Here is an 18721-nt window from a genome sequence, read left to right on the forward strand (position 1 = left end):
GTAGCTTATTTAGCTGCCTGCGGTAGTGATAGGATCAGGAAAACATCACCAACCTTCTACAGGTAGCTTTAGGTGAACACTGTGCAGAGCTTGCAAAAAACTAACTTGTAGCTTATTTAGCTGCTTGCGGTAGTGATAGGATCAGGAAAACACCACCAACCTTCTACAGGTAGCTTTAGCTGAACACTGTGCAGAGCTCGCAAAAAACTAACTTGTAGCTTATTTAGCTGCCTGCGGTAGTGATAGGATCAGGAAACCACCACCAACCTTCTACAGGTAGCTTTAGCTGAACACTGTGCAGAGCTCGCAAAAAACTAACTTGTAGCTTATTTAGCTGCCTGCGGTAGTGATAGGATCAGGAAACCACCACCAACCTTCTACAGGTAGCTTTAGCTGAACACTGTGCAGAGCTCGCAAAAAACTAACCTGTAGCTCATTTAGCTGCCTGCGGTAGTGATAGGATCAGGAAAACACCACCAACCTTCTACAGGTAGCTTTAGCTGAACACTGTGCAGAGCTCGCACTACACTAACTTGTAGTTTTAGCTGAACACTGTGAGGAGGACGCACTACACTAACTTGTAGCTTATTTAGCTGCCTGCGGTAGTGATAGGATCAGGGAAACACCACCAACCTTCTACAGGTAGCTTTAGCTGAACACTGTGCAGAGCTCGCAAAAAACTAACTTGTAGCTTATTTAGCTGCCTGCGGTAGTGATAGGATCAGGAAAACACCACCAACCTTCTACAGGTAGCTTTAGCTGAACACTGTGCAGAGCTCGCACTACACTAACTTGTAGTTTTAGCTGAACACTGTGCAGAGCTCGCACTACACTAACTTGTAGGTTTAGCTGAACACTGTGAGGAGGACGCACTACACTAACGTGTAGCTTATTTAGCTGCCTGCGGTAGTGATAGGATCAAGAAAACACCACCAACCTTCTACAGGTAGCTTTAGCTGAACACTGTGCAGAGCTCGCACTACACTAACTTGTAGTTTTAGCTGAACACTGTGAGGAGGACGCACTACACCAACTTGTAGCTTTAGCTGAACACTGTTCAGAGGACGCACTACACTAACTTGTAGCTTTAGCTGAACACTGTGCAGAGGACGCACTACACTAACTTGTAGCTTTAGCTGAACACTGTGCAGAGGTCGCACTACACTAACTTGTAGTTTTAGCTGAACACTGTGAGGAGGACACACTACACTAACTGTAAATATTCTAGCTGCCTGACTGTGGTACTAATAGGATCAAAAGAACACCAGCAATTTTCTTCAGGTAGCTGTAAATACTGTAACAAGACAAGCCTGTCTGTCAGTAGCAAGATAACAGGAACGGATCTAGCTAAACTGAATACAGTGTGTATATATATATATATATATATATATATATATATACCCACACACACAACACCTGGGATGTATATATATATACACAATACACTGTAAGTGCAGCTAACTCACTGACTGTCCTGCCTAATCTATCTAACTTAAATCAAATGACACGGTCTCTCTGTCTATCTCTTTCAAGGCCGGAACACACACTACACAGGGCCGCCGTGCAGGCGGCCTTATATAGTGTGAGGCGTGTACTAAATCCCCTGAGCCATAACTGGCCAAAGCTTTGGCCAATTACGGCTCTCTGTTCAGATGGCGCTGTGATTGGCCAAGCATGTGGGTCCTAGTGCATGCTTGGCCAATCAGCCAGCAATGCACTGCGATGCCGCAGTGAATTATGGGCCGTGACGCGCCACACGAATTTGGCGCGAACGGCCCATATCGCTCGCAATTCGGCGAACGGGCGAACATGCGATGTTCAAGACGAACATGGGTTTGACTCGAACACAAAGCTCATCCCTAATAAATATGCATATATATGTGCAAAAGACTTAATTGATATGTATACTATATATATTATAAAATGTTTTCTTTTATCTCTTTTCCTTCATTTTGTCCCATTGAAGATAGTTAAAATGATTTTTTGTGTTTTCTGAATCTTGGTAACAGTTTACCGATATCCTTTTCTCTTTGTTATAGCCTGATCTATGTAAACAGAAGACCTTATGTAGTTTGCAAACAAAGAAAAAGGTTGGGACTTTAAATGAGGTGTAGGACGTGTAAGTGCACGTGTCTGTAGTCTGCATGGTGCTGATGAAGGGGGTGTTCCCGCAAAGCACATAGACTGATCCAAACTCGAATTGCAGTTTTACAAATCTGACAGGATTTGCAACCCTTTGGAGGTTTTCTTTGTATAACTCCAAAGAGTTTTTCAATAAATGTTTTTATTATTGATGTGCATAATAAGATTTGGTCTTTTATATAGATCACTGAGTAAGAGTGGTTCTCAAAGGCATATGTAAAAGTTCCATTTTACATTATTGTGTTTTTCTCCCATCATTGTGCCCCCTTGTACATTAAAAGGTCCCCATCAGAGTGCCCTCTTACTTCAGATGCCCTCATCACATTGCCCCCTAACATCTGGTGTGCCCATCCGAGACCCCCTGTACATAAGTTGTCACCATAACAGTTGTCACATAAATCAGATATCCCCTGTACATAAGGTGTCCCCATCAGAGTGATCACACCACACTGCCCCCTACATCAAGTGTCCCCATTACAACACTTCCCTACATCAAGTGTCCCTAATACATTGGCCTCTAACTTTAGATGCCCCCAAAACATCACCTCCTTAAATAAGGTTTCCCCAATAGACATCCCCCGTACATAAGGTATCACCATCACAGTGGCCTCTTACATCAGGTGTTCCCACCATAGTCCCCCCCCCTCCTTACATCAGGTGTCTTCAACACAGCAGCTGCTTACTATTAATCCCTGCATTTTTTTTTTATATATATTGTTGACCTCTGAGTTAAATACTACTTATATCCTCATAGTGCAAAAAATGTGCTACTGTCCTCACCTATAACTGGCCTTTGCAGCAAGGAGCATTGGAAGGCAACGCATATCAAATAAAAGCCAAGGTAAAATCCTTGGAAAAATTCCAAGCTCTACTTATCAACCAGATTAATCTGTGTAACAGTATGCATTTAAAAACAAGGGTTTATTTGCACAAATTTGCAAATACATGCGTAATCTACAGGCCCCATATTTCCTCAGAGTGCAGAGGTCAGGAGTATGTAACATACGCCGCTGCTCACAATGTGCATTAGAAGCTGCAGAAAGTCAGATAGAGCCCGCCTCATTTTCCTGGCTGGAAGATGTCCAGCATCATCTAACTCTTTCTTTCTCAGCCTGACTGCCCCCGGTCCACCCCTCTCATTCACTTAATCATGGAGGCTAAGCATCACGTGTGGGCATTAGCTAGAGTGGTCTGCATGAATATAAAGCCCGCTTGCCTGCCAGGGATTGCCCACTCCTCCAGACTGAAACCCACCCATCAAAGCAGTTTCATCAGCGTACACGAATAGCTACAACCGCCGACAGCCTATCATTGCACACGATGGCTACGGGCCCAGCAGCGTCTGCTGTCCGCACACAGCGGTCAATCACAGCAACAATCAGTAGATTCCCGCCAATAGGATTCGTAGCATGGCAAAATACCTGTGTAAATGGCGCCCTAATTCTGTCTGTATGCAGACAGACTCTGCATCCACTGTGATAATAAAGAAAACAGAACACACGGGAGAGAAAGGCTTAGTTAAGTGTTTTTATTCTTGTTAAACAATACATTTTTTGTGTTTCGGAGAAAACTTTTTTTTTTTTTTCCCTCCGTTTTTTTGTTTCTTTTTTTTTTTCTGTTTTTGTATCTAAAAACCGATCCAACAATTTTTTTTCCGTATAATAAATAATTTAAAGATATACTTTAGGCAAATAGATTTTAAAGGTAAATACGGTTTTACAAATGCAAAATAAACAAACAGAAAACCTTTAGATAAAATAAAAACAGCTTCAGAAAAAAAAAAGGTACCTATTATCACTATTACACAGTAGAAAAATAAATTAAAAAAACAAAACAAAAAAAAGGATTACTTAAATCGGGAGAAATATATATATATATATATATATATATATATATATATATATATATATATAGTGTTTTAATGGGAGTAATATATACACTAATAGTGTGTGTAATATATATATATATATATATCACACACATATATAGCAGAATTAAAAGCATACCACGCCCATGTCAAAATAAATGTAAATTAAACATCAAATTGAAATGACGGACTGATTATGCACTCTCTCCGAGTACCTGTTGCATGTCTGCAACCGAAGAAGCTATTTTGTGAGTAGAACCAATAGGTATTAAGGTGGAATCCCAGATAGAGGACAAAATTTAAAAGTATACAAGAATCGATGGTGCCAGATATCTGTGCATTAATGAGAACAGGTCGCAACTAATGCTTATGCAAGAATCTGAATACCTACAGGCCTGTTTGTTGTGCAGATGTGATAAACATTTGCATAATCAGGGCAAAAAATGCCATACTTCCTTTATTAAGTGAGATTCCTATATCGTCTGAACCATCTAGTAGCCAAAATGTATTTTTCCCCCCACGAAATACAGTACCTTAAATCAGGAAAAAGTATAATATGGCTACTAGATGGAGCTGACAATATAGGAACCACACAGAGGAAGTACAGCAATTCCCCCCCCCAATTGCGCAAATGTTTATCACATCTGTACAAAGACAATATACATTTATACATAGACCCCATAATCTTTAATCAAAGCAGGCTTACTGATGAACAAGATTAATTTGATAGCAGCAAATGTTGACTCCATCTGATGAAGATCCTGAAGTTATGCTCTGTGAGACCTGACAACCAGGGCCGGGACAAGGGGTGGGCAGTTGGGGCAGCTGCCCTGGGCACTGTGGTATCATGTGAGGTGGGGGGGTTGTGTTGGAAGGGCAAAATTGGGGGGGGGGGTGGCAGTATTGTTCTAGGAGGGGAAATTCGGTGGGGGGTGCCAAGAGTGTTGATTTTTGTAGGGAAGGGGTTGACAAGATTTGTGCTAGGAGGGGGTTAGAATTTGGGGGGGGGGGGGGGGGGCGGGGAGAAGATGTGTACCAAGATGGAAAATTTTACGGGTAGAGGTTTTGTGCTAGAAGGGGTGAATCTTTTTTGGTGGGGAGGGGGCAAAGATTTGTGCTGAAAGGGGAGATTTCAGCAGGTGGTGGATTTGTACTGAGAGGAAGGGGAGTTTATACTTAGGGGGTAGGCATGAAGATTAGTGCTTGGTGTTTTTGTGGGGGGATTTTTGTTGACACATAATGCTCATACATCTTGGGGGGGGGGGGGGGGGGGGTTTGGTATGTTTGCCCTGGGCTCTAGATGACCTTGTCCGGCACTGCTGACAACTGTTGGGATGTTCTCAGTGTAGGGTCTAACTAGCCCCAGTCTGCAGGGTGATAGGCATTCAATAGCGGCGGTTTCATTAGCATTACATGACATTGTAGTGTGTAATCACTAAGAAAAAAAAAGAGACATTGCGAGATCCAGTGGGCTGTTATATCGGATCTCTCTGGTTGTGTTCACAGTTAATGCATGAAAACGCACGCCGATGTGCCGCCATTCATTCTTGATGGCATCCCAATGCACCTTGTCAACGCTATACAATGCGTTGTGAAAAAAATAAAAATATATATTTATATTATTAAAAGGGGACGTGCACTTTTTTGGTTTATTAGGCAACCAATACAAATGCAAGGGCTTCCCTAACAAAAACACACGTCCACTACGTGGTGTCACCGCCTCACCTCGTCCAACCAGAGAATGCTTTACATTCATTCAGAAAGCATTCTCTGAACGGTGCCCGTGATGAGCAGCCAACCTCCTCAGGCTCGCCAATCAACACGAGACCCAGAAGCAAGTGGAGATGACTGGACTAGCAGTGTCTACTTCAGCGATCTCCATTTTCCAGGGGGGGTTGGCTAGGTATGGTATATACATAGTTACATCGGTCCAAGCCGAACTAATGTAACCATGTAAAAAATTAAACCATACCTGGGATTCTTTTTTAAGGAGTTCAAATAAAAGGTCTGTACGTTCTGCGTGAGAATAGGACCATATTTCATGGCCAGGCCACCTGCATATAATGCTGAGTGGAGGTCCTCTAAAAAAAAAAAAAGCCTATTGCTGGAGGATAGACATGAGGAAAATACTGGGTTTAGAAAGAGTTGTAGGTGTTGTACCAAATATTAGATCAAAGGCACCAGAACTCCGTGAACCCGCAGAGCATTGAGTGGTAACTGCAGGCATCATTAGTTTTAAAGTAAAATCATCAAATGTCAATATAAATCTATATTGACATATTCACGTAGCATGGATATATAAGAAATAGTACGTCAGAAATAACTTTCCAAAAAAAAATGCTGCTCTAAACTCCCTTCAATTCTGCTCACATGACGTAGACAAGTTGATCATCTGATCTCTGTTAAAGTGGAATTATACTCACCTTCTCTCCAGCGATGCGGTGTCCCAGAGCACCCCACTGGCCGCTGTTATCTTCAGCCGGATCAGCTTTCCCGGGTACCAATCTTCAGCCATTTCCATTGACCTAAGCAAGATGATGTAACTCATCTTAGCATTGCCGAAATTTGTACACAGAGCTGTGCATGCACAGACCAGTGTACAGGGCACACAGACAGCTAAAGAACTTTAACGCAAGGGAGACATAGTATGTCTCTTCTGCATTAAAATTCCTGCCTGACAATTATTTCCAGGTTAAAGTTCCATGTTAAAGAGGAGGATCACCCAGTCTGAACCCTGACCACTATTCAGAGATCACATGACCAATGGCCTTGGCTTTCAGTGAAGCAAGAAGCACTGAAGGGAGCCTATAACAGCATATGATGATGATGATTATTATAATTTTTAATACAGGCATTTTTATAGATCCAATTTATACAGCACTTTACATACTGTAAATTCACATCAGTCCCTGCCCTCACAAGGAGCTTACAATCTAAGGTCCCTTTCTCACATTCATACACATACTTGGGACAATTTAGACTGGAGCCAATGTCTTTAGAGTGTGTGTGTGTGTGTGGGGGGGAGCACTCGCAAGCAATCTCAATGCAGATAGTGCCCTGGCTGGGGTTTAAACCGAGGACCCCAACGCTACAGGGCAGAAGCGTCAAACCACAGTGCTGCCATACTGACGAGTACCTGTGGCTGGTGCAGTGGAAGATCACAGTTGCTGGGGTACCAAGAGAAAAGGAGGGGAGAGAAATTAACAGAGAAGCTACCAGCACAAGGGGGACACCTAATTCAATGTAAGTACCATACTTTTTTCTTTTTTTGTTTAAATCAACACAAAGTTTAACTACAGGCAAGAAAGCTCACCTATGCTCGAATGGTGTGACACCCACAAGGTCCCTCACCAGGACCTAAAGAGTCAGCCTGTTTGGAATTTTTTTTTTAGTTTATGCCTTTAATTCCACTTTAAATCTCAAGTTGAAATGTCAGGTTCACACAAAGTTTAACTACACAACGGGGCAAATATAAATATTTCATCAGTAAGTCTGCCCAGGAATAATACCCGAATATTCAGATTTGTGCAGGAGGTCATATGAGACGGGTTCAACTCAAGAGCATATGTTAAGGAGTTCCCACAAAAACCGTTCAGGTGTGCAAACCGCAATCTTATCTGAGCCCCCTATCCTGTACCTGTTCATCCAAACACTGTATAATCACATCTCTCAAAAGGCCACTGTCACCCCCTATTCAACCGTAACAAAAAAAAAAATGTGAAACTCTAACATACCACCATTTATGTTCATAGGTAGTACAGTCTAACAAGCTTTGCCTAATAATAAAGCTGCTTTGAGCAATTTATCTAATAATACATTTCAGAAAATGTATATTGCAGAAAATATGGTGGATTTCTAAAGATCTTCAGCTCATTTTTCCACAGAAAATTTTTACAGAGAAGCTCTACACCCTTGGTGCCCACCCTGTGACTCCTTGGTGCACTTTGTGTTGCCCTTGGGCCCCAGCAGCTTGTAATGGGTGTGGGATCATTGAGAACTAAAGTGGCTGTAATGGCAGTAATCTTCAGCAGTATCTTGCAGCATGTCCCTAGTCTCCAACTACTTCCTTTAGTATGTCCCCAGGCTTTAACCACCTCCTATACTAGGTCCCCAGTCTTCAAACACCTCCATCACTACGTCCCCAGTCTCTGATCACCTCTTGTAGTATGTCCTCAGCCTGACAGTTTTATGCAGCAGTGTGTGTATATATTACATATACACACACACACACATATATACACACACAATACTATGTGCTGCCTACAAAAAACAACACCAAAGAGGGCGCATCAGCCTAGTGCATCATCCCACGCACCTTTTAATAACAATTCCATTAAAGATGTTGTAAACCTCTGAAAAAAATTCTCAAAAAAACCCCAAAAAAACCTGCAAGACAAATCGCATATTAGCTCATTATGAAATACTTACCTTAAAACGAAGCTGTTGCAGCAGTCCCCGCACACCACTGTCACGGCCGACATCTTTCCCAGAGCTTCTTCCGTGTTCGTGGGCTCTGGCGCTGTCATTGATGATGTCACTCCTGCACGGGAGCTGCCGTTCACGGCACAGGGCTCGGAAGGAATGGCACATGTGGGCCGTTCCTTCAGAGCGCATGCATCAGTGATTTCACTGGCTGCATGCACTAGAAATATCTCCTAAACCGTGCAGGTTTAGGAGATATTTTCAGTACCTATAGGTAAGCCTTATTATAGGCTTACCTATAGGAAAAAATTTGCAGTTTACTATTTGCAGTTTACTTCCTCTTTAAGTAGTAATGCACCGAAAATTTGGCAGCCAAAATTATCGTCCGAAAATAGGGCTTTAAGCATTGAGCCGAAAGAAAACAAAAGTGCCGATAATGGCTGCCAAAAACGTGCCCGATTATGTCGCGATTTACCTTGCTTATGGTGTGTATTTCATAGGTTACGTGACTGAAAAAATGCAACACAGGTGCGTTTTTGCTGCGTTTTCAATGGGGAGGTGCAGAAAGCAGGATTTTTAACACCGCTTCAAAAAGGTGCTGATAAAGGCAGACAATAAATTCATATTCATTTAAACTTATATTAATTAAAAAGCTGAATACAATACAGTTATTTATACAAATATATATTTTTCTTTTTTTTTAAAAAAACGTTGATTTCAGTTATCCTGAATTTGTGGTTTCCGCACCAAAATTTTCATTTCAGTGCACCACTACAAGTAAGACATACAAACCATATGATGAACATAGCATTTCAAAGTATCAGCTTCAAGTTTGCTCGAGGAAGAGGTTTCATCCCTCGAAACACGCAAGGCAGCTAGGATCCTAAGGATGTCCTTCCGTGGTTTGGAGTACGCTGGGCAGATTAAGCAACCTTAAAGCCGATACTTAGTTTGAAACGCTATGTTTATCATACGGTTAGTGAGTATGTTTTGAAGGTATTTGGGATAATGCACTAGGCTGGTGCGCCCTCTTTTGTGTGTTTTATTTGTAGAGTGCCATAGGGACTTCCCCAGTCCTAAGAGAGCAGCAAGGTGGTGTGTGCTCCTGACCTGGCCAGGAACTGGCATCGGACCATCACACTGATGAGCAGGGAGTCATTGCATCTTTACTTCCTGACATCCTTGGGGATGTCAGGGATCAGAGTCGGGCCCCTCCTAGCTCTAGTATGCTGCCCGCCTTGCTCTACACTTTTACCAAGGGAAACTCTAGCTAAAAAAAAAATTTTTGTTTTGACCAAAGCTAGGAAGAGTTCCAATGTTACAGCAATTTTTACTGCTGTGTTGCCAAAAGTAGGGGTTCTCATATTGCCTGCTACAGTGAACCCAGACATTAAAAATACTGTCAAAAACCATTAAAAAAATAAATAAAAATTTTAAAAAAAGGCAGCGATACTCCGTTAAAATTCCAAATTAATTTGGACAAAGGGACAAGAAGGCCACTTTAATGATGAAGCCCTATGGGTGTAGAATGTCAGAGAAGGAGGTCCCAGCTGGAGACTCTGTCCTTTTGTCCAGATCAATAAAGTTATCAGTGATGAACAATAGAGAGTGTTGCCGACCTTTTTTTCTGTTTTTTTTTTCTTGTACCATTTGGGTGTGTGGGGCATAGGACGAGCCCCTGTCTAGCTTCTAATGCACATGCATTATTTTTGTTGAGGGTTATAACTTATCCTTGGCTCCTTCCAAAGATTAAAAAAAAAGTTTTTGTCTCGGTTTTTTTCATACTCTGACACATGTCGAACTTTTATAAATTGGAGAAAAGCAGACAAAATTTAGCAGCTGAAAGAGTTGATAAGAGAACTGTGTTTCACCGATCCCCGTGGCCTAAAAAATAAAAAGTCGTAATCTCAGTACCAAAATATTAGAGTACCTATGGAGGGTACTCTGCCAATCGGAGACGTACCGTCTCGCCTGGCGTGGAGCCAACAATTATGTCAATTCATTTACAATAAGATTGCAGCATTCTTAATAAAATGATGAGTTGTCCTGACTTCATTACAGGTTCTACACACAAAACATACTCCTATCTTATGTAGGTGACAGGTCCACTTGAACCTGAATTTTTCACACAAAATCAATACAAGAGATTTCTTTTTCCTTTTTTAAACTTATACCAATTTCTGTCACTTAGGAGAACCGGTGATTTGACTTTATCCCACAATAATTTTGAGTTCAAAGCTCAACTCCAGGCAGGTATAAAAGACACAAAGGAATATAGCGCTGCATTCATTAATGCATCCGTAAATGTGTTTTTTGTTTTTTTTTTATATGCAAACAGTGTGAGTACCGGTTTATTTTTGTAGCCCCTTGCAGTCCCTGTACAGCAAGGCTCGGGCTGGTAGGGGGGAAAAGCAGCACAAGGAGCCCATCATGTGAGCTGAAAGGAGGGTAGAGCAGCTTGAGAAATGGGCTTATTAGTCTGCTGCTGTCCAAATACAGGCTGAGGGAGGGACAAGACCTGTAAGCGTTAGCCCTTGTTCACACCAGTGCGACTTGTCATGCAATTTGACAGTTCCAAATCGCATCTCATTGCCGGCAATGGATTTGTTCAAATTGCAGCGACTTTGAAAAAGGTTCCCGCACTGCTTTTTTCCCCCCGATTTCATTGTGACTTGCATAAACTTCTGTTGCAAGCCGCAATAAAATTGGGAGGTGCAAATCGCACTGATCTGCGGCTTAAAAATTGCGCTGAAGTACCATGATTTCAAAGCTGCACTGTGTGAACCAGGGCTTACTGAACTGCAGAGGAGAAAAAAAAAATCAGGTCTCCTCCCCTGCCAGGCAGGACTGTGCTATATGGTAGAACTGTGTAAACCAAGACTGGATGAGCAGAAATACTAATTATTTGGCCCTTATATAAACTTTGTCTGTGTATTTAGCGGTTTGCCCGGAGTTCTGTTTTAAAGGTAACTTGTCAAAACAGAAATGTGAAGCTGCTATTGTTAACTCACTCTGAGGTTACCACCCACCTCCTGACCCTGGCTTCAATGCCTAGTAAGTACCTGTCCATAAGAGGCAATAGGGACCACATTAAAGAAAAACTCCAGCCTCTATCTTCATAGGATATGCATATGGTTCCCAATAAAATGCAACTAAGAATTCCCATTAACGGAAAATATCCCTACCTTGCTACCAAGGCAGCAGTATTTAGTTTGCAGACAGTATTTTTGGGCTAAGAGCTCAGGCTTGCCTGCTCCTGTCACTGGCTCTCTACCTTTAGCATGAGACAGTGGTCACATTAACAAGCATTGCAGTAATATGGCATCCCCAGACTTGGTTTACTGCCCTGAAATTGATCTCTGGTGAGCTACTCAGCACAGTGCTGAACATCTAGAAGGATGCTGGTGGGTTTAGTGTTTAATTACAACACTGGAAAAAAGCGTGGGAGCCAAGACAAAGCCTTTCACTTAGATCTCCATATCTACAAGACAAAGGCAGGCAAGGATTCCCAATAGCGTTTGCTGGAATCCTCAGCATGTATAAAGCTGTCCTGGATGGGACAGAGACTGGAGTTTCACTTCAAGTGACATTTCACAGGAAAGGTTGTTCGTTCTTTAACCCCTTCCCGCCAGCTGTATGCATATATGTGGAGGAGTGGAGATAGGCCTCAACATCGGGCCGATACATATATGTGCACTTCTTTTGTGTTTTGCGAGCACCCTCACTGACTTGTGCTGTCACCTACAGCTCACATCCACCTAGCAATGATCAGGAACTGGCAGGACCTGCTCCTAAATCCTGTAATCACATGATCATGAGGCCCATGCACCGCTCAGCAAAGTGGTGACAGGGCTGTTGAGTTATGAGAGGGTAAGTGGAGGTATATATGGCCACTGTTAATATGGCAATTTTTAAGGCAAATGTTACTCATCAGAATCCTTCCTTGGCGACATCGACTCCTTGCCCTTTTAGGGGTTTCAATTGTCAGGAGGCGGGGCGGGTTTATAATCATGTGACCACTGTGATTGGCTGTCACATGATCGGAAAGCTACCGATCCCAAGGAGCAATCAGGAGCTTTCCGGGTAACCGTGCCGGGAGTGCACTCTCGGCACAGCTGTGTTTGCAGTGTGGCACAAAATGATGCTGTTGCTTGGCGCCAAGGCCCACCTGCCGAGAGGCCGCATATTTGCGTGCCGTCAGTGCCAAGAGGTTAAGAAGCCAAGAATTATATATTGGCAGACATTGACAGCAACGACAAAACCAACCAACAGCTGTGTATGCCCTTTCAAAGAGAACCGGTCACAAGCAGACTTAGGTAAGAAGCTAAATATACAGTCTAAAAGGATTAGAACTGATTAGGTATACTGATGAAATATTTAAAGCTGCTGCTTTCTTAAAAAAAAAATCAAAAAATCAGTGGCTAGAGTTTGCCTGAACCTTAAAGGGGCTTTTTCAAGGATTTGCTTAACCTCAGTCACTTAGCTCCCAAGCATGCATTAAAGTATCAAACAGCCAACCACTGTAGTTATGTATTACATTTCTGTTAATGATTAGGCCTGTTATTTCATGATGTTATGCATACTCAGAAGCTGGGAGTCAGACTACAAGCTCTGGCAGTTGACTGGAAAACAAGAAAGAGAGGGACTTCAGGTGACCTCTTACCCTTGACCCTCAAGCTGAAGAAGATAAAAGGCAGCTGACCTCCAGGAAAGTTCAAACGTTGACAACTTTATTGTTGCCTTGCACGAGGTACTCATTGGGTAAACATTGTCAGTGTCTGAATGTTCTTGGAGTGCAGATTTCCCTTCCTAGATTTATTGGGTAAAGGATGAGCCCCCACCAGCGTTTAGCACCCAGGCGAGTGACCCAACCTAGGGCTTGAGAGCAGCACACTCTACAATTCTGTCTAAGCTTCAAGCCAAATAGTCCGGCTCCAACAACAATAAGTGTTGCTTCAAATTAGGGCAGATATAAACCTTTTAGAAGTAAGTCGGCTTGCATTATTTCAATTATGACCGGTTCTCTTTGAACTCACTGGCTACATGGAAGGAGTCAAGAACAGCCTCTTTCAATCTTTTTACCCCAGAGGAACCCTTGAGATAATTTTCAGATCTCAGGAGCCGCATGCTAAACGCCAAGCCAGTTTGAAAAATGCCCATAACATGGCTGGTCAGTAGGAAGAATGCTCCCCTTACAGTGATGGTTAGAATGCCACTGTTACAGACAGCCTAAAAAGATCACTGGTGCCATGCTGCTGGCTCTACCAAGTGTTGTTGGCCCTGGAACTAGGTAGGCACCATCAGATAGGAGCTCAGTCAGCCACAGAACCTCTAGCATCCTTTGGAGGAACACTGGTTAACAATGACCGGTCTAGTGTGTAAGCAGGAAAAGCAATCAGAAACACTGTGGTTGAGGTGAACCCTCCTCTGTAAAGGGTGTAGTGTACCATATTAGCAGACCTTGAATGGACCTGTTAGTATGAATTTTAGTGTGTGCCCGGTGTCACCGAACTGTAGTGTATTTGAAAGATTCCTATATTATTCACATACAGGGGAGGGGCTGCAGTGGGTTTGCGCACTCTGGTATCTCTGGTCTAGCCACGTTAGTGTGTCTATATCAGAAAACAAGAGACTGTGTTTCTGCCTGGGAAGGCAAGCTGCAAAACAGCAGGATGGGAGAAAGATCCAGCAACCAAATTGGTCTGTTACTTAGCCTGACCCCGCTTATACAAAGGAATACTGGTTGTTTACAGCTCGTGCGCGTGAAGCAGCATTGGCATCGCTCATATCCTCCGAGCTGGCGCCCCCCGGCTGCAACTGCTGCAGGCGGACTGCGGCCTCCTCCTGATTTTCGACAGGTGATGCGCCCTCCTCGTGCTGAGTGATCGGAGGCTCTGGAGGAGGCCGGCTGATCACAGAATCTTCTGGAGGGGAGGTGCTGGGCGGGTACCAGGGCGGCTGCATGTTCCCCTCTGCGCTATGATGCCGCGACAAAGGGTGGGGGGGCAGTGGGGGAGGATTACGGCTGCTGGCTGCCTCTGTAAACAGGAAAAGAAAAAAAAAAAAAAAAGTAAGACACACAGTCATTAGCCAAACTAACACCATCATGAATATAGATCTAGCTGGTGTTTAAGTATAAAATCAACTCAAATGCTACCACAAAAAGAGGAATTTGCAATGATCACAGGAGGTGTCCTACAGATGCAGAAAAGGGCATAAAACTCTTATCTCTTGAAAAATAATCCAACTATTCACCAGAGAAGAAAGTGAGAGCTCCTTACAAACGTAATAAGCACAGAAACAAAAAAGTAGAACTATAGGCAAGAAATAAAATCACATACATGATTCAAGCTGCCCATTACAATAGGACTGCATTGTTTGTTTCTCTAACTTCCCACTGTAAATGCCTGTTGATCCTGCCAGTATTACCATTCATCTGCCATACATCTAAGGCAGGCAGTAGATTATGCAATTTACTTTCCTGCAAACATGGGTCGCATGAAAGAAAATTGCTTGATTCCCTCATCAATACATCAACACCTTCCGCAGAGCTATTGTATTCTTCCAGCAGGGGCGCAGGTAGCCACCCCTTCTAGAACGCAGTGATTACTGCCAGCGGCTAAAGCCACTGACAATACATCTAGTAATCAGACAAGCTGGTTGTACCCAAGTCGATCGATGGAGCGTCTTGGGTACAATCAGCCTGCCCACAGATGGATTGAATCTCGACGCTCCCTACTGAACTGCCTGAGATTCGAACCATCTATGGCCGGCTTAACCTTCAGAATCCTGCAATAAAGGGAGGAGAAATAAGAGCCTAAAGTTGGAATTTGTCAGATTTTTAACACATTCCTAATAGACATTCATCACCTCTCCTCTTAAAGCGGAGCTCCACCCAAAAGAGGAAGTTCTGCTTTAAACACTAACCCCCCCTATGTTTGACAGGTACCCGCTCCCACTTCTGCGCGGATTGCCTAGGTGATCCAAGTGGAAGTTCTCCTCTCCCCCTCCCACCCTGCAGTCCTCGTCAAAGGTCCCAGAAGACCGCAGGCGCAGTGCGACTCCCGCATGCGTACCTGGCTGTGAAGCCACAACCTGTCAGCCTGGTGCCCACAGTTGAAATGCCGGCACCGGGGAGAGGAAAGAAGCAATGGTTCGGGCGGCCACATCGCTGGACCATGGGACAGGTTAGTGTGTGTTTATTAAAAGTCAGCAGCTACACTTTTTCTTAGCTGCTGACTTTTAATACACAAAAAGGACTGGAGCTCCTTTTTAAATTATTTGCTCTTTGATTAAGTCACCCTGCCGCTACTTCCCACCTTCTTATATCTAGGGTGAAGATAGGAGGCAGCCTATGTGTCCAGAATGGACATTAACTTGTTGCCGCCTGTGTGAGACATATTTGTGGCAGCAAAAGGGTGAGCTTTAACACCCACATGCTGCACATATACGTCGCTGAGCGGCCAAAGATTCTGTGCTGAGACGGAGCTGTCAGAGACGGCTCTCGGTCCTGACTAAGGATCGATAGCTGGAGGGACCGGCTCACGATCATCCTAACTGTGACAACCAATCACCGTGGACACATGATCAACCACACTGCCCACTCCCTGGGCATCTAGAACTTTTTAAAGCAATGATGGCGTGTGCAGGAAGGGGTTAAAGTGGAACTAAAAATCGTGAGCAGGTCGCTCTTTACTGTAGACAAGACATGCTATATTCTCATCTCCAAAGACTACAGTTTTCCCAGCATGCATAGTGTACATTACATGTGACAAGAAATTACACCGTGTGGCTACCTTCAATATTCTATTAGCCTTCTCTCTGCTTCGTTTAGCTATGTATATGAGAAATGCTCCATCCCCAGCCCCCCTGCTTGCGAGTGACTGGCCACAAACAACGCCCATCTTCCCATCTTTACTAACACCTGCTCTCTGCAGGGGGAAATCTTGTTCAAGGCCAAATATACCATTGCAAAAAAAAAACTTATATACCTGTTGATCCGAACAGAAATCTTGTAAGCTGATAACAGTGAGCACTACCAGAGAGCACAGGAAGTTATGAATTACATGGGTCTCAGTTGTGTCTGAGAACTACAGAACCTGGCCTCTATATGTTATGTGGAATAGGAGAGAAGTTTGGATCCATAGTCTGATCTTGTTTTTGTTATCCTGAAACTGTTTGGTGAATGAATGTTGTCACCCTAGTACAGGGGAGTATGTTACTACACTAGGTGATTACAGGCATGGTATAGGCCCCAGGATACCCACTGGGTGATTACGGGCATGGTATAGGCCCCTGGATCCCCACTGGGTGATTACAGGCATGGTATAGGCCCCAGGATCCCCACTGGGTGATTACGGGCATGGTATAGGCCCCTGGATCCCCACTGGGTGATTACGGGCATGGTATAGGCCCCTGGATCCCCACTGGGTGATCACAGGCATGGTATAGGCCCCTGGATCCCCACTGGGTGATTACGGGCATGGTATAGGCCCCAGGATCCCCACTGGGTGATTACGGGCATGGTATAGGCCCCAGGATCCCCACTGGGTGATTACAGACATGGTATAGGCCCCAGGATCCCCACTGGGTGATTACTGGCATGGTATAGGCCCCAGGATCCCCACTGGGTGATTACTGGCATGGTATAGGCCCTAGGATCCCCACTGGGTGATTACGGGCATGGAATAGGCCCCAGGATCCCCACTGGGTAATTACGGGCATGGTATAGGCCCCAGGAACTCTACTGGGTGATTACAGGCATTGTACAGGCCCCAGGATCCCCACTGGGTGAGTACAGGCACTCTATAGGCCCCAGGATCCCCATTGGATGATTACAGGTATTGCATAGGCCCCAGGATTCACGCTGGGTAATTACAGGCATTGTATAGGCCCCATGTTCCCCATTTGGTGCTCACAGGCATTGTGTAGGCCCCATGCGCCCCATTGGGTGATTACAGGCATGGTATAGGCCCCAATATCAACGCTGGGTGATTACAGGGATTGTATGGACCCCAGGATACCCATTGGGCAATTACAAAAAATGGTTTTGCCAGAACAAATGGTAGCAAACAAGGGTTTTTAAGGTATCATGAGGTAATGGGTAGAATATTGTCTGCTGTCACATTATATATAAAAAAAAAATAATAAGTAAAATACTGGTTGGACATAGAAAGCCAATACCTCCTTATGTAAAAACCGCTTGATTCTTTATTAGACTGAATCACACAGAGAGCAAGTTGAGATGGGCTTCTAGTAAGAATTTCAATATTATTTCTTAAATGATTGTGGTTGTATTAGTCTTCTTATGAAAACTGTATAATTATCCCAATATTTAGCCTTACTTACTCTGAAGACAACATCCAGAGGGCTTACAGTTGTTGTGTAATTATGATAATACATGAGGTCTCCTAGCTCATTAGGGTGCATAACATGATCAAAAAAGCAAAACTGTTAAACTGAATATTCAAAGCCATTGGTGACTGGTAATCTAACATTGTGGTGTTCTACAAAGACAGAAAGCCTCATGTAAGTTAGGTGATGTGTAGTGTGCAGTCTTGCATTTATTAAGAAACTACAAGTCCCAGCACACCTTATCAGGGCAATGCTGGGAGCTGCAACTCTTCTGCCAGTTGGCTACTATGTACACTCCCAGATATTAGAAAAACCCACAATGCCTGGTGTCGGCACAGGTCCACCCACCACCGCCACCCCCCCACTAACTCTCACCTCCCTGGGAGGGGATTGTGGGAAGGGACACAAATGGGGCATGAATGGTTGTAGTCAGCACTTACATACAGTCATTCGCTCCAATGGAGATGGGGTTTGATGGTGAGTCTGGGATGCGGTGAGGGACCTCACATACGGTCGTTCTACTGTCAGCCCTGTCTCGGCCTGCAAAGAACAGATGGTGCCCAATCAGAGAAGAGGATGGAGTGGAGAGGAAGGGGAGCGGGGGAAGAGTAATGCATGTGGAGGGGGGAAGAGGAGAAAGCACTTTGAGACATCTCCTCTGCTGAGCATATGTGACTTCCTCTGGTAGCCATTTTGTATAGAAAATGCAGACCTATCGCTACGGACTTCACATCTTATCTGCTCAACAGAACCAACAACAACAAATTCCAAGAACCAATTGCGGGTCACATGATGATAATGTTCAATTAAATCAGACTGAAAAAGGAGGATTCCACTTTTCAAAAAAGAGCAAAAAACGTTCCCGACCTACTAAGGTCAGCTTGATCTGTAAAAGTGATGGCACGTGGGCTGGATTTTCAGTCTGAGTGTGTCAAG

At 43.8% G+C, this 18721-nt stretch overlaps 1 protein-coding gene across 3 annotated transcripts in view; it reads right to left on the reverse strand.

Moving 5' to 3' along the window:
• Window positions 1-3656: 3656 nt before the first annotated feature.
• The window catches only part of SH2B1 (SH2B adaptor protein 1), a 46011-nt gene continuing 30946 nt past the window's right edge, over window positions 3657-18721 (reverse strand). For 2 of the 3 annotated variants that reach the window (XM_073636219.1, XM_073636218.1), the window contains exon 9: window positions 3657-14469. In XM_073636219.1, coding sequence (XP_073492320.1) covers window positions 14156-14469 — 314 coding nt within the window. In that variant the 3' untranslated portion in view covers window positions 3657-14155. Of the gene's footprint in view, window positions 14470-18225; window positions 18326-18721 lie in introns of all 3 variants that reach the window. The other variant, XM_073636220.1, reaches the window with a different exon arrangement.

This window comes from Aquarana catesbeiana, linkage group LG06 (genome assembly GCF_042186555.1).
Source record: "Aquarana catesbeiana isolate 2022-GZ linkage group LG06, ASM4218655v1, whole genome shotgun sequence".
Classification (NCBI taxonomy): domain Eukaryota; kingdom Metazoa; phylum Chordata; class Amphibia; order Anura; family Ranidae; genus Aquarana; species Aquarana catesbeiana.